Genomic DNA, 14,385 nt, shown 5'->3' with positions numbered 1-14,385 from the left:
GTGTTCTCATTTGCTCTTCCTCAGCTTCCAGAGGTGGAAGGCAGAGATTATGGCCTCCCTTTTATGGAGCAAAATAATTCTATTTTCTTCCTAAAGTGCAAATCTGACCCTGTCCCTCCCCTGCGTAAAACTATCTGAAGGTGCCCTCTGCTTGTCCTCCGGGTCATTGTCATGCCTGTAGAAACCCCCCACCCCCAGCCCTCCTTCTTGCTGTTTCTGGAATGTCCCATCCAGAATACCACATGGATACTATTTCACCATCTCTGCCCAGGGAGCTCCTACACCTCCCTCAAGGCTTAACATGGTCCCACTTTCTCCCTAAGAGATTGAGTGCCTGTTACAGCTCCCTCTAGTTCTGTGTGACTCACACTGGAATTGTACACCTCTTTTCTTTTTTTTTTTTGGCCGCACCACGGCTTGTGGGGTTTTAGTTCCCCAACCAGGGATTGAACCCAGGCCACCGCAGTGAAAAGGCCAAGTCCTAACCACTGGACCTCCAGGGAATTCCCCACATCTCTTTTCTTTTTAATTATCTTTTTCTATGTCTGTCTTCCCACGAGGCAAGGGGTTCTGGGCCCCATGTGAGTCACAACTAGTTGTCAGGTGCAAACACCACAGCCTGCAAATGATTTACCTTTTCTCTTTTTTTCTCACATAAAATGGAGTGGTGATTCCTGCGTGTAGCTGCACTCTCACTCCCTTGCATCCACCAGCTCCCTGGGCATTAATGCCCCGCTCTGGGAATGCCTGTGGAAGCCATAAGCAGGCTTGGGAACATCCCTCCCCTGGAGCATAATGGAGGAAAGGACTGGGAGGGTTTACTTCCACGGTCCCAGTATGGGCCACTCCAGATAAGGGACACAGGGTGGGACTTGCCCCAGGTCATGCTGCCGACTGGTGACAGCTGGGAGTAGGACTTGGGTCTGCTGTCCTCTTCCCCAGACGTGAGGCCACTGTGAACCCCACCCCAGGGATCCGGCCCCCACCTTCATAGGTGTTCACGGCCTCCAGGTTCATGGCATGCCGGATCACGTGATACTCATCAGAAATCCCATTCCCTCCCAGCATGTCTCGGGCCTGGCGGGCAATGTCCAGGGCCTTCCCACAGTTATTCCTCTTCAGCAGGGAGATCATTTCCGGGGTGGCCCTGGGAACAGCACAGACGTGTAACGAGCATTGGATTATAAAGAACTGACCCTGCTTTGGGCATCCAGGCATCCCTACACCCTGGACAAACCCAGCTGGGGAGGAGGGTTACCGTCACAGCAACAGACACAGCTCCTAATGAGGGAGAGGCAGGAACGGATGGGTCCCAAGGGGCCACCAGGCAGGAAGGACCTCTCTCTCCAGGGCCAGCTGCCACCATGCCCAGAAGGGGCACTGGGTCCTCCCACCACAGCTGCCTCCCGCTTCCTCCCCAAACACACAGCCCCTACTTGTCTTGATCCTTCAAGCGGCCGAGCTGCAGGCAGGCATGAAGGCCCAGCGTGATCTCGGTGAGCATGTCCGCCAGCTTCTTCTGAATCAGTTGGTTCTTGGCCAGTGGGACACCAAACTGGATCCTATGTGGTCAGGGTCAGGGTAAGTACAAGGAGGGCCCACTCCCCAGTCCTGTCCCAGGGCCTTCCCATGCTGCCTCAGCCCCCATGCAGCTCACTCTGGCCCTGTTGTTGACTGAGCCCCTCACTGCTCAGAAGGACTTCCTCGGCCATTTCACAGAGCAAGGAACTTAGGTCTTGTGGGTGGGGGCCAGGGGTGGGGGGGGTAAGAGACGGAACCCAAGCCCCCACCCACCCCCCCAGGAGTTCTCATGGCAGCCCCTACACACCTGTCCAGGGTGTACTGCCGGGCCGTGTGCAAACAGAACTCAGCAGCTCCAAGCACACCCCAGGTGATGCCATAGCGGGCATTGTTTAGGCAGCCGAAGGGACCCTGCAGGGTTCAGAGGGGGCCTCAGCCCCACCAAGAGGAGATGAGAGGCCTGCGCAGAACTAACTTTTAAGTAGTGGGGGGGAGGCCCCCTCCCCAGATACCCAAGACATGCAGTCAGTGTAAACAAGGGGGACTCAGGGCAACTGTTTAAGTCACACGTGGCCCTGACACCAAAGCTCATGCACATAAGGTCTTGCTCACTGCCGGCTCACTCTTGGTTTGCATACAGTTCTACCCAGCCCAGGGTCTGGATTGGATACTCAGACCTGGGGTTGATGTAAGGAGACAGGAAGATGCACATGCATCAAAGGATTAAGCTCGTTCAGGCCTATAAGTACTGGGCAGAGCCAGCATGAGTGAGATGGTCACCAAAACGGGGCAGCTTCTGCACATCAGTGAGCCAGGCAGAGCCTCTCCAAATCACTACTGTGTGAACTCCATGTGTGTCTGTTCCCCAGCTGGGTCTCTAGCGTGGTACCTGCCCAAGAAAAGAGAACCAGCAGGTGACCTGATGCCAGTTCCCAAGGTGGCTGCTGCTTACCGCCAGACCAGACGCCTTGGGCAGCACATTCTCCTCTGGCACTTCCACGTCGTCCATGATAATCATACCCGTGGCCGAGGCCCGCAGAGAAAACTTTCCCTCAATCTTGGGGGCCGAGAGGCCCCGCATCCCCTTCTCCAACAGGAAGCCCCGAATGCAACTATCTTCGCACCGAGCCCACACTACAAACAGGTCGGCCACAGGTGAGTTGGTGATCCTGGAGGCAGGACAGGCAGTGAGGCGTCTGGCCGTCACCCACTGCCCTTGCCCACCTGCCTGAGGCGCCCAGGCCCCTCACCAGGTCTTGGCCCCATTGAGGGTGTAGCTCCTGCCGGACGGGTTCTGGCGGGCTCTGGTCTCCATGCTGCCGGGGTCACTCCCATGGTTAGGCTCTGTGAGCCCAAAGCAGCCCAGGAGCTCCCCCTTGGCTGCAGGCATGAGACAGGGTCACGAGGCTGCCTCTCCCCCATTCATTTCCTCTACTGAAAATCGTCAGCCTCTCCGCTGAGCCAGGCCAAGGTAGGTCCAGCCCTGCCCTCACAGCACTCCCAGGTGGTGGGGGGACAGGTCTCACCCAGGCCATAGTCACAATGCTATGATGAGGTGAGGCCAATACAAGTCAGGAAAGGGTGGGCTAAACTGTCTTGAAGGGCAGTGAAAAGGAGTTAAGCAGGAAAAGGTGTGAAGAGCAGTCCTGGTAGAGGGACCAGGATGTGCAAAGGCCTAGTGGTACAACTGAGAATTCCAAGTAGTTGAGTGTGGCTGGGAAGGAGCAATCAAGGGAGTGGCCAGAGATGAGGTGGAAAGATCAGCAGAGGCCTGCTCACGTGGGGTTTTGTGGACCCGGTTAGGAAGTTAAGACTTTAAACTTTGGACTGGAATGGGGAGTACAGAAAGCAAATCACGGGGGCTATGATGGTGGTGAGGAAGGGGCAGAGTTAAGAGAGACCTAGGGAAAAAAAAAAAAAGACTTAGGAGAATCAGATGTAGGGGTGAAGCCCAGGGTCTGGCAGGGGGCCTGAGTGGCCACTGGTAATATCCTTGGGGTGAGGACAGAAGGCAGGCCTGGGGATAGCCCTGCCCCTGAGTTTCAGACCATTGGGACTGCCCTCCTTCCACCAAGCTCCACAGGCAGCTGCTCTCACCCAGCCGGGGCAGGTACTTCTGTTGCTGCTCCTCGCTGCCATACGCGTAGATGGGGTGCATGACAAGAGAGGACTGGACACTCATCGCTGACCTGTAGCCGCTGTCCACTCGCTCCAGCTCTCGGGCCAGGAGCCCATAGGCCACAGATGAGACTCCAGCACAGCCATAACCTGGTGGGTGGGGGGGGGAGGGGAGAAATAGGGCAATGGGGGACAAAGCCCTGCCCAGATGAGATCAGTGACTCCTGGGGCCCAAGAGACACAGCTACATAGGGGCACCCAAGGAGAGGGTACCAAGCTGGCCCTTACTTGAGAGTTTCATCCCCACAGCCACTTCAGACAGAGGGATTAACAGCCTCTCTTTACAGACTGGGAAACTAGGCTCAAGGAAAGGAAGGGGCTTTTCAGGACACAGTGGGGGCTGCAGAGTGTGGAGAGAAATTTGTCCCTACCTTTGATGGTGGGGCCCAGCACACCCAGCTCCCCCATCTCTGAGATGATCTCCCGGTGAAAAACTGCAAAGGGACAGATGCCCAACTTCAGCCTTGGCCCACTGGAGCCCCAACCCAGGGCCAGAGGTGCCCTAAGGCCCAGCTAGAGCAGGCAGAGCTGGTGTGAATGGTGGAGAGTGTGGTTCAGGTGGCAGCGGGAGCTCCAGGGTGCCCACCCGCCTGCCTGGGCACCTTCGTTGCGATTGGCCAGCAGGATGCGGGGCATGAGGCGCTCCTGGCAGTAGGTGCGGAAGGTGTCCCTGATGAGGACCTCGTCTGCTGTCAGCTGCTCCTCCAGCAATAGTGGGTCCCTCCAGTCAAACTCGGGCCGCGAGGCTGGGCAGAGTTGGAGGAGGTGGGGCTCATCCCTGCCCACCCGATCACCACACCCTCCCCTCCCCAAGAATCATCAGCCCCATCCCTCAACCCCCATTTTGCTCCCAACAAATGTGGGCTGCAAACAGGACTGACAAAGTGGCCTTTCTCGGGGAAACTCACTGCCTCAGCGGCCCTGCCTCCCCGCCTGGGCAGCCCTCGGATTCCGGGACAGAGCCCATCCGGGACAGACAGACAGTTGGACAAGGGCCGCAGACGCACGGCGCGACAAGGGGTCCTTACACTTGGCTGATCGGCTCTGGGTCTTCCCGCCTTTTTCTGCAAACACAGGACGGGAAAATCACCCCGGGAAAGTCCCCAAGCCTCAAGTTTCTCCCTCCCCATCCCACCCCAGGTCCGGCACTGACCGGTCTGCGTCGCCGCCGTGCTCCATGAACGAAGGACTCGCAGGCTGGGTCCGCGGCTCAGTAGCCACCCATAGACGCCTCTCAGGGCCATGTGGGCAGCGAGCTGGCGAGCGGAACAACCAAGGCCGACCTGGAGGAATGGAGGTGTCTGAGCGGACTGGCTCCCCTGGCCCTTTGCGCCCTTGGCCCCTATAGCCAGTCCTTACCTGGAGACCCCGGGCTCACCGCACAGGCCACAGGGCTACTGACCAAGGCTTTTGACCTCCGGAGGGGGCGGGCTGGGAAGAGGCCAAATGGGGCTTGTCATTGGTTCGTCCTAGGACTCCGCTCTTTCAAGGCTCTGCCTTTTAAAGGGGCCACGGCAGCCTTGCAGGCGTAAGCAGGCGCGCCCAAGCCAAGGCACCTTAACCCCTTTAAGGGGCGGAAGAGGAAAGGGGCGGAAGGCGAGTGCGCCAACTCGATTGGCCAGCTGTATTCCTGCTCTGATTGGCCCTGGGAGGGAGCTCGGCCCACTCCTGGTGGTAGGGGGCGAGGGCAGAGTCTGGAGTTAAAGTAGGCAACTGAGGCACGAGAAAAATGAGTCCTAGTACCCAGGAGACCAGACCTCAAGGTCTCCTTTAATGGGGTACTCTGTGTGGGAGGAGGAGGTGGGCTCTGGTGGGCGATCTCAGCCCAAGCTGTCTGCCAGTCTGTCCCAGGAAGCTTGCTAGCCACACGTGACGGTGACTTGGTGTGATTCCCTATGCTTTGTGATTCTGTGCGGTTGATTGAGTGACTGTGTATCTATATGTGAATGGGGCTGACTGCTTCTGTGACGTTGTGGGGCTGTTGATTATGGGTGGTTGTGTGCCTGTGTAACTGTGACTGTCTGTGTGGCTGAATGTCTTTGTGGTTTCTTGTCTAATTGTAAGCTCGTGTAATGGTATTCTGTGTGATCGTGTGTTTTTGTGGTACTGTGTGCATGACTTTTTTTTAATAATTTTTTCAGGGATACTGATTTTAATTTTTTGTTTTATTGTATTTATTTATTTTTGGCTGTGTTGGGTCTTCATTGCTGCGTGAGGGCTTTTCTCTGGTTGCGGCGAGCGGGGGCTACTCTTCGTTGTGGTGCGCGGTTCCCTCACTGCGGTGGCTTCTCTTGTTGCAGAGCGCAGGCTCTAGGCGCGTGGGCTTCGGTAGTTGTGGCACGCAGGCTCAGCAGTTGTGGCTCACGGGCTCTAGAGCACAGGCTCAGTAATTGTGGCGCACGGGCTTAGTTGCTCCGCATGTGGGATCTTCCCGGACCAGGGCTCAAAGCCGTGTCCCCTGCATTGGCAGGCAGATTCTTAACCACTGCGCCACCAGAGAAGCCCCATGACTCTGTTTTGATGGCTTTCTCTGTAGATGCGGCTGTTATCTTTGTGAGAATATGACTAGATATTTTTGTGTATGTCTGGGCGATTGTATATAACTATATGTGTCAGTGTGATTTGGTCTATGTGTTGTGTGTGGTTGTGAGCTTGAGTATACAGCTGAGTGAGTGGCTATGCTCACCTAGATCACTTTTGTGAGCACTTGTGTGGTGTGCTTTCGAATCTGGATGCATCATGCTTGACCATCTCTGTATCTGAAAGTCACTCATCTACCATGACCGTGTCCATTTCCCAGCTGGGGAAAGGAAGGCTCAGAAAGCAGATTGGTCTTGCTCAAGGTCACAATGGACCAGGCCTCCTGCTTCCCAGGACAGACCCCTCCCTGCTCACCCAGGAACACCTCTTCCCACATAGACAGTCTGGGTAGTTGTGTGTGTAGAATGCTCTGTCTCACACATTGTGGCTGAGGATGATGGGAGTAACCGTGAGATTGTGTCTGAAGGTGATCACTAGCCTGCATATCCCCAAGTGCCTGGGGCCTGGGTGTGTCCAGACTCTTCCACCTTCTGGGCCCTTCTTGCCCTTAATATCCAAATAAAATGATTTGAACTCTCTTCACTCAGTAGGGGGTCCATCACCACCCTGAATTGTCTGGGATTCTACATAACTCTTATTCTTCTGGACACCTCCCTCCGCCAGGAACCAATGGCCTCCCTCCTTCCATCCCTTCCTTTCACCAAAGCTCCCTGCCCTGGAGTTGTTGTGGATATTGGAGTTCTCTGTAGGGGGGTGTAGAGGGTGCTGACAGCATACACATTAGGAAACCCAAATTAAGGTTCAGGCCTTGCCACCCAGGGAAGTCTGTCATCCGTACTGGCTACCTGCTCCCAGAGGCCTTATCTCCCAGCCAGATGCCCACCCCTCCCCCCCGACCCTCAACCTCTTGCCTCACTTTTCAGAGCCAAACATGCCTGTTAGTGCTTTATCCTAAATCAAGGAGATGTCTCCCCAAAAGACACTCTGCTTTCTTCTCCAGGAAACCACTCTAATTTCAAACATTTTGTTTGATTGAAATGAAATTCACATAACATAAAATGAACTTTTATTTTTTGGCTGTGCCGTATGGCTTGCAGGATCTTGGTTCCCCGACCAGGGACTGAACCCCAGCCACAGCAGTGAAAGTGCTGAGTCCTAACCACTGGACCGCCAGGAAATTCCCCAAAATGAACCATTTAAAGTGTACAGTTCAGTGGCTTTTAGTATATTCACAATGTTGTGCAACCACCACCTCTATCTAGTTCCAGAACACTTCCATCACCCCTGAAAGTAGACCTTATACCCATTAAGCAGTCACTCCCCATTTCCGCCTCCCCCCCCAGCCCCTGGCAACCACTAATCTTTCTGTCTCTGTGGATTTGCCTATCCTGGATATTTCATATAAGTGGAATCATATAATATGGGACATTTTGTAACCGGATTCTTTTACATAGCATGTTTTTGAGGTTCATCCATGTTGTAACATGTATTAGAACTTCATTCCTTTTTATAGCTGAATAATATTCCTTTCTATAGATGGACCACATTTTGTTTATCCATCCGTTAATGGACATTTGGGTTGTTTCCACCTTTTGGCAACTGAAACTAATGCTACCGTGAACATTAGTGTACACATACTTGATCCAGTACATGTTTTCAGTTCCCTTAGGTATATACCTAGGAGTGAAATTGCTGGGTCATATGGTAACTCTATGTTTAACTAATTGAAGAATCATCAAACTGTTTTCCACAGTAGCTGCACCACTTTGCATTCCCACCAGCAGTGTATGATGGTTCCAATTTCTCGGCATCCTCACCAACACTTGTTATTTTCCTTTTTTGTTGTTGTTAATAGCCATCCTAGTAGGTTTGTCCAGCTGATTTTTCTGATTTTTTTTTTTTTTTTTTTTTTTTTTTTTTTGCGGTACGCGGGCCTCTCACTGTTGTGGCCTCTCCCGTTGCGGAGCACAGGCTCCGGACGCGCAGGCTCAGCGGCCATGGCTCACGGGCCCAGCCGCTCCGCGGCATGTGGGATCTTCCCGGACCGGGGCACGAACCCGTGTCCCCTGCATCGGCAGGCGGACTCTCAACCACTGTGCCACCAGGGAAGCCCTGTCGAGCTGATTTTTACATGAGTCTTTTGCTCCCCCCACCCTTGTTGCACATAATTTTTTGTCTTTTTGTGTGATGCATTTATGGCGCACCAACTCTGGTGATGTACCTCCATCTGGGTGAGGTTGTATGCCTTTCACTACCAGTGTGTCTGATTTCATGTTAGTGTGGTTGTGTTTGGGTGCGCCCCCTGTGGTTGTGCATTAGTAGTTCAGTTGTGTGACTAAATAATTATACACAGTATCAGAGACAGGTGGCTGTGACTATGTAAGGTTGTAGCATGTGATCATGTCTGTGCCTGATGTATAACTGTGTGCCTGACTACATCAAAAGTGTGTTTGTGAATGGTTGTGTGGATGTGTTTTACACTTTTGTGTCTCAGGTTTCGTCTGTGTTTGATGGGATTGTGTGACTGCATCTTCTATAGTTCTGTGACGATATATCCAGGACTCTCCATGTGCCTGTTTGGTTGTGACTAAATCGTGTGTGTGACTGTGTGTGATTTGGGTAACTGTGTATGACTGTCAGCGCCTGATTATAAATTCTATGTCTGAGGGATTGTGTGACTGTAACATCATGTAACCAACGTAGTGGATGGTTGTTTTTGTGCCTGAGAATTGTATGTCTGTGCATGGTCTATGTGACACACAGACACACAAGTATTTGTGCAGGGACTATATGGGGTGTGTGACTTAGGGACCAGGGGATTTGTGTCATTATGTAATTGCATAGTGAGTGTGTGTGTGTGTGTGTGACTATGAACTATGTGTCTGTGATGTGTGTCTGTGTCACCCACCTGGACTCCCTTGGTACCACGGTCTCTGGTGCAGAAACCTCAGATTCCCTCCCCCATGTGGGGTAGAAATCAAGAAGCAGCCAGGTCTCCTGCAGGTCAGGTATCTCCTATGGCCCGATCCAACCTTCCCATGCCACGCAGGAGAGGGAGTCACCTCCTCCTTCCCAGCCCCCATCACGCTGGAGCAGCTCTAGTTGCGCCAGCCTCAGCCTCCATGCAGCTACACTCCCTGCAATGCCGCCTGGGTTGGGGGGGGGTGTCCACGGTAGACAGTGACGGCTGATTGGCAGGGGCCTCTCCTGCCACTGGGCTCAGACCTGGGAGCTCACTACCCAGGAAATTTAAAACCGAGTTAATTCCCAGCCCCCAGCCCGCCCACTCACCAGGGACAGAGCCTTGGCTCTTCTGGGTCCCCACCTGATAGCAGCCTCCAACATCTGGGGAGTCTGATAATGCTTGGCCTGGCAGGGAGCTCATGCCAAGTCCCGCCATCAGCACAGCTGCTGCTGTTTATGGGGAAGGGGAGAGCTGCAAGGTCCTGGTCAGGGGCAAGGGGGTCTTGAAGCTCCTTCCCAGAATCCCTATTCTGCCTGTCACCCCTTCTCCAGGAAGGTAACTGAGAACAGACTCCAAGTTTCTCCTTCTTTGGGAACCCAGTGCCTCACTTTGCCCAACCCCTGAACCCCCAGCCCCTGAACCCCCAGCCCCTGAACCCCCAGCCCCTGAACCCCTGATTGGCTTTGGATACAGGATCAGTCTTTAAGGCTCAGCCCCAAACAGGCCTAGGCGAAGTCCGTTCCCCCAGAAACGGTGACCCCCGCCTTTGCCTGCCCCTTATCAGGGGCTGCAGCCAATCAGCTGAGGGCAGAGAGGAGCCCTCCAAGGGGCCATCAGATCCTCAGAGCCCACGAGGCCGCCAAAGGAGAGGAGGCCTGAGCCCCAGGGTGGGCACCAGCCAGCCATGGCTGCAGCGGAGACCGCCTTGCCCTCCATCAGCACGCTGACCACCCTGGGCCCCTTCTTGGACACACAGGAAGACTTCCTCAAGGTGGGGCCAGTGGGGTCTAGATGGGCTGCCAGGGGTTCCGGGCCCAGGCCGCAGAGCTGGGGGATCAGGTCTGAATATTGCCTTGGAATTCAGAGACCTGGTCGGCACTGGGTGTCCTCAGTGCCGGCCAGGGGTCTGAACTCGGTCTAAGGGCCGATTTCTGTCATAGAAAACTGAGGCTGGGAACTGAACAACTCAGGGATCTAGGCTCAGTGAGACACCCCCAGATATCAGAGGGAAATGGCAGATGTGTCTAGGGGACATCCAGGAATTAATCTTGGAATTAATCTTGCTGGGGGACAGGGAAGAAGAGGAAGATTCTTGGGGGAAACTGAGGCAAGGCTGAGCCTCCCCCAGCCTTCCATTCTTGACTCTGCCACCCCTTCCCCCTTGCCTGAGTGTGGCTCCAGATAATGTAAGCCTTATCTCCTGTCTCCAGCCTGACCGACAGACCTCTGTCTCTGGAGCTGAGGTGGTGGGGGGAGGGGGGAAGGACAATGTGAGGGACAGACTGACATGACAGACAAGCAAACAAGACCCCTTTACTGAGACTCTAGCCAGCCTGCCCCCATCAGGGCATCCGGCCCCCACCGTCTCCGGGCAGGATACCCTGGTGTCCACTGAAACTTCGTGCTACCGGCTCCCTCCCACAGTGGTGGCGCTCTGAAGAGGTGCAGGACTTGGGCCCAGGCCCCCCCGACCCCACAGGGCCACCCCTTCACGTGAGGCCTGAGTTGGAGGACACGCCCGGGGAGGACGAAGACGATGAGAGGGACGCGGCTACCCCCTGGGACCTGGATCTCCTCCTCACCAACTTTCCGTGCCCAGAGCCGGGCACCGCGCTCCAGACCTGCGTCCCCCAGACTTGCGCTCTGGCGCCTGGCGAAGGTTCCGGGGTGCAATTCCCACTGCCGCCCGAGACTCTGGGCGCGTACGCGGGAGGCCCGGGGCTGGTGGCTGGGCTCTTGGGTCCCGAGGAGCACCCGGGTTGGGCGCGCCCGACCCCACGAACCCCGGCTCCCGATGCCTTCGTGGGCCCAGCCCTGATTCCAGCCCCCGAGCACAAGGCGCTGCCGCTGCAGCCGATGTACCCGGGACCGGGTGCGAGTTCCTCCAGCAGCTATTTCCCCCGGACGGGGCTTTCAGTGCCTGCAGCGCCGGGAGCCCCCTACGGGCTGCTGTCGGGGTACCCTGCGCTGTACCCGATGCCGCAGTACCAAGGGCACTTCCAGCTCTTCCGCGGGCTCCAGGCTCCGGCGCCCGGTCCCGCCACGCCCCACTCCTTCCTGAGTTGTCTAGGGCCCGGGACGACGGGTGCAGGACTCGGGGGGACCACAGGAGACCCAGGAGGGACCGCGGAGGCCGCGCCACCCAAGCGCAGCAGGCGATCGTGGGCGCGCAAGAGGCAGGCTGCGCACACGTGCACGCACCCGGGCTGCGGAAAGAGCTACACCAAGAGTTCTCACCTGAAGGCGCATCTACGCACGCACACAGGTGAGAGGGCAGGGCCCGGTGCAGGGGCGGGGCTGGGTGGGACCTTGGGAGCCTAGAGCTGCAGAGGAGCTGGAAACCGGGAGCAAGGGGCGGGGCTAAAGCAAAGTCTCGGAGCAAAAGGCTGGGCAGAAGGAGCTGGGGACGAGTCTGGAACATCAGGAGCCGGATGGGAAGTAGTGCGGAAAGCATGTGGGGACGGAGAGAGGACATGGAGAACCTGGGAAGCATTTCAAGGAACCGAGGGCTAAGACCTGGGCCAGGGACGGGCCGAAGAGCAGAAAGCCAGGCAAGATGTGTAGGGGCCGGGGCTAGAGGAGGGACTGCGGGGAGAGGACAGCTCGAAATACCAGGGGCGGGGCCAAAGACCCAGGGTTCAGTTTTGGGGCAAGCGGGAACGGAGTTAGGTGTTCTGGGGTGGTAGCCAGGAGTATACAGAGTGGGTTGCTTGGTTAGACTGTAGGGGGCGTGCTGGAGCTCAGGAGAGTTAGTTTCAGGGGCCCGGACGCAGAGGCAGATCCTGGAGAGCAAAGGGAAATGGCTGGGAAATACAGGAGGGTAGGCATAGAAGAAGCCGGGTCCCGAGAAGCCAAAGACAGGGGAGGGGACGTGGAACAGAGGCGGGGAGGAGGAGGAATGAGGCCTATGCATAGGGGTCCGCTCAGAGGATGGGGCCACGTGTACAGACCCGTCCAGGAACGCAGGGAGGAGGGGCCACGTCTAGCAGGGGGAGAGCATGATCACTGGGGACAGGGCCTGGAACACCAGGTGGATTTCGGGGCTCAAGGGCCAAGGCCAGGGACAGGATTGGGCAGCAGCTTGAGGATCCCCTGGTGCAAAGGAGGGGCTGGGACATAGGGGCAGTGCCAAAGGACGAAGATTGTGGCGGCATTAGGACGCAGGGGCAGGGTACCGGGCACAGGAAGTAGGGCTAGTAGTGTAGAGGGCGCGACTTGTGACCAGGAAGTGAAGAGGGGCCTGGCGCCAGCAGGCACAGAAGAAGAAGGGTCGGGGTAGCAGAGGCCGGTCCTGGGTACAGATTCAGACCCTCCCCAAGAGTGAGTGCCTCCTTAAACGTCACGACCTAGGCGCCTCACTTGCCTCACCCTAGTCTCGGCCAAGGCTAGGAGGGAGGACTCTGGGACCAGGTGTGGGGGACAGTGGCTCTCAAGGCTTCCTCGTCCCCCCCAGGGGAGAAGCCATACGCCTGCACGTGGGACGGCTGTGGCTGGAGGTTCGCGCGCTCCGACGAGCTGACCCGTCACTACCGAAAGCACACCGGTCAGCGTCCCTTCCGCTGCCAGCTCTGTTCGCGTGCTTTTTCGCGCTCGGATCATCTGGCCTTGCACATGAAGCGTCATCTCTGAGCCCCGCCCCGGCACTTGGACCTTTTCTGGGGACTGGGGTGAGAACAAGAACGGATCCAGGCACGGTGGTTTTCCCTCGGAGGAACCCTCGTCTGGACTCTTGGGCCCACAGATCCACCAAGGACTGGCCCATAGACAGACCTGGGGGAGCCTCCAGCAGAAGTTCCCACATGTCCTTGACCAAAGGGAGCCGCAGACACACGGTCATGCAGACCGAGCGAGACAGACCTCCAAATAAACGGACTCAGGTGGATACTTAGATACTTCTGACAAAGAGACAGACCCTCAGAGAGCTGGACCATCAGGCCAGCTCACAGGTGGCCCTAGACAACGGAGGTGTTGTGCGGTGAGGCTTCCCAGAGACCCTGGTTCTAGAAGAAGCCTTCACGCTGTGACTCCTGAAGCTCCAGATAGCGGCTGGCATTGCTGTGAATGGTTACGGGTCTCGTAAAAATGCTCCTCCCAGATAAAGCTTCAGTGTTGGTCTGAATTTGTGGGTTTTGGGTGTGGAAGTTGGGAAGAAGCTTAACCCCAGAGGTGATATTGGGGAGCCATACACACACTACACCCTCCTCTCCTAAAACTGGGCAACCCTCCTCAGGCACTTGCAGCCGGTCCTTCCCCCACCCCAAGGTCAGGCTACATTGTCCCTGTCTCCTGCTTCGAAACCCAGACACATTCACAGGGACCATCTTCCTCCACTTAAGAATCCTCAGCCCCGGGGGCTTCCCTAGTGGTACAGTGATTAAGAATCCACCTGCCAATGCAGGGGACACGGGTTGGAGCCCTGGTGGGGGAAGATCCCACATGCCGCGGAGCAACTAAGCCCAAGGGCCACAACTACTGAGCCTGCGCTTTAGAGCCCGCGAGCCACAACTACCGAGCCTGCGTGCTGCAACTATTGAAGTCCGCACGCCTAGAGCAGGTGCCCCGCAACGAAAAGCCATCGCAATGAGAAGCCCGCGCTCGGCAAAGAAGAGTAGCCCCCGCTCACCGCAACTAGAGTAAAGCTCACGCGCAGCAACGAAAACCCAACGCAGCCAAAAAAAAAAAAAATCCTCAGCCGGGTCCCAGAGCCCCGTCATCCTTCACCCTGTCATCATCCGAAGTGACCCCTTGGCTAGCTCAGCGACGGTGGCGGGGGGTGGGGGGAACGTGCAGAATGAAAAGGGGGAGGACCAGGAGGGCAAGCGCCCTTTAAGGGAGCAAAAATCACAAGAGTTGGACCTCAGGCTGTAAGGCAGGAAAGGAAAAAAAAATCCAAATTTACCTCTGACGGAGAAGCCAGGGGAGGAGCGAGGTTCAGCGGAAGAGTGTTGATTGGGATTAGC

At 56.3% G+C, this 14,385-nt stretch overlaps 2 protein-coding genes across 4 annotated transcripts in view; one reads left to right on the top strand and one right to left on the bottom strand.

Annotated features, from left to right (window-relative positions):
- The window catches only part of GCDH (glutaryl-CoA dehydrogenase), a 15,539-nt gene extending 1,154 nt beyond the window's left edge, over positions 1-14,385 (bottom strand). Inside the window, exons 1-11 of one of the 3 annotated variants that reach the window (XM_067733476.1) lie at positions 5,059-5,221; positions 4,853-4,982; positions 4,728-4,763; positions 4,302-4,445; positions 4,071-4,133; positions 3,619-3,789; positions 2,772-2,901; positions 2,474-2,690; positions 1,829-1,932; positions 1,437-1,562; positions 987-1,147 (exon numbers count right to left, since the gene is read on the bottom strand). In XM_067733476.1, coding sequence (XP_067589577.1) covers positions 987-1,147; positions 1,437-1,562; positions 1,829-1,932; positions 2,474-2,690; positions 2,772-2,901; positions 3,619-3,789; positions 4,071-4,133; positions 4,302-4,445; positions 4,728-4,763; positions 4,853-4,943 — 1,243 coding nt within the window. In that variant the 5' untranslated portion in view covers positions 4,944-4,982; positions 5,059-5,221. Of the gene's footprint in view, positions 1-515; positions 1,148-1,436; positions 1,563-1,828; positions 1,933-2,473; positions 2,691-2,771; positions 2,902-3,618; positions 3,790-4,070; positions 4,134-4,301; positions 4,446-4,727; positions 4,764-4,852; positions 4,983-5,058; positions 5,240-14,324 lie in introns of those variants that run through there. The other 2 variants (XM_067733475.1, XM_067733474.1) reach the window with 2 other exon arrangements.
- KLF1 (KLF transcription factor 1) lies at positions 10,110-13,490 on the top strand. Its single transcript, XM_067733477.1, has 3 exons — positions 10,110-10,196; positions 10,850-11,690; positions 12,879-13,490. Exons 1-3 carry the CDS (start codon positions 10,110-10,112, stop codon positions 13,052-13,054), a joined length of 1,104 nt encoding a protein of 367 aa, XP_067589578.1. The 3' UTR covers positions 13,055-13,490.

Source organism: Pseudorca crassidens, chromosome 3 (genome assembly GCF_039906515.1).
Source record: "Pseudorca crassidens isolate mPseCra1 chromosome 3, mPseCra1.hap1, whole genome shotgun sequence".
Classification (NCBI taxonomy): domain Eukaryota; kingdom Metazoa; phylum Chordata; class Mammalia; order Artiodactyla; family Delphinidae; genus Pseudorca; species Pseudorca crassidens.
Note: the sequence above shows the minus strand (reverse complement) of the source record. Positions and strands in the feature narration are given on the sequence as shown.

Bases quoted from the DNA above. Each gene is read 5' to 3' on its own strand.
- KLF1 (XM_067733477.1), top strand. From the start codon at position 10,110: ATGGCTGCAGCGGAGACCGCCTTGCCCTCCATCAGCACGCTGACCACC. The intron at 10,197-10,849 runs GTGGGGCCAGTG...TCCCTCCCACAG, and splicing joins CACAGGAAGACTTCCTCAAG to TGGTGGCGCTCTGAAGAGGT. The intron at 11,691-12,878 runs GTGAGAGGGCAG...CGTCCCCCCCAG, and splicing joins GCATCTACGCACGCACACAG to GGGAGAAGCCATACGCCTGC.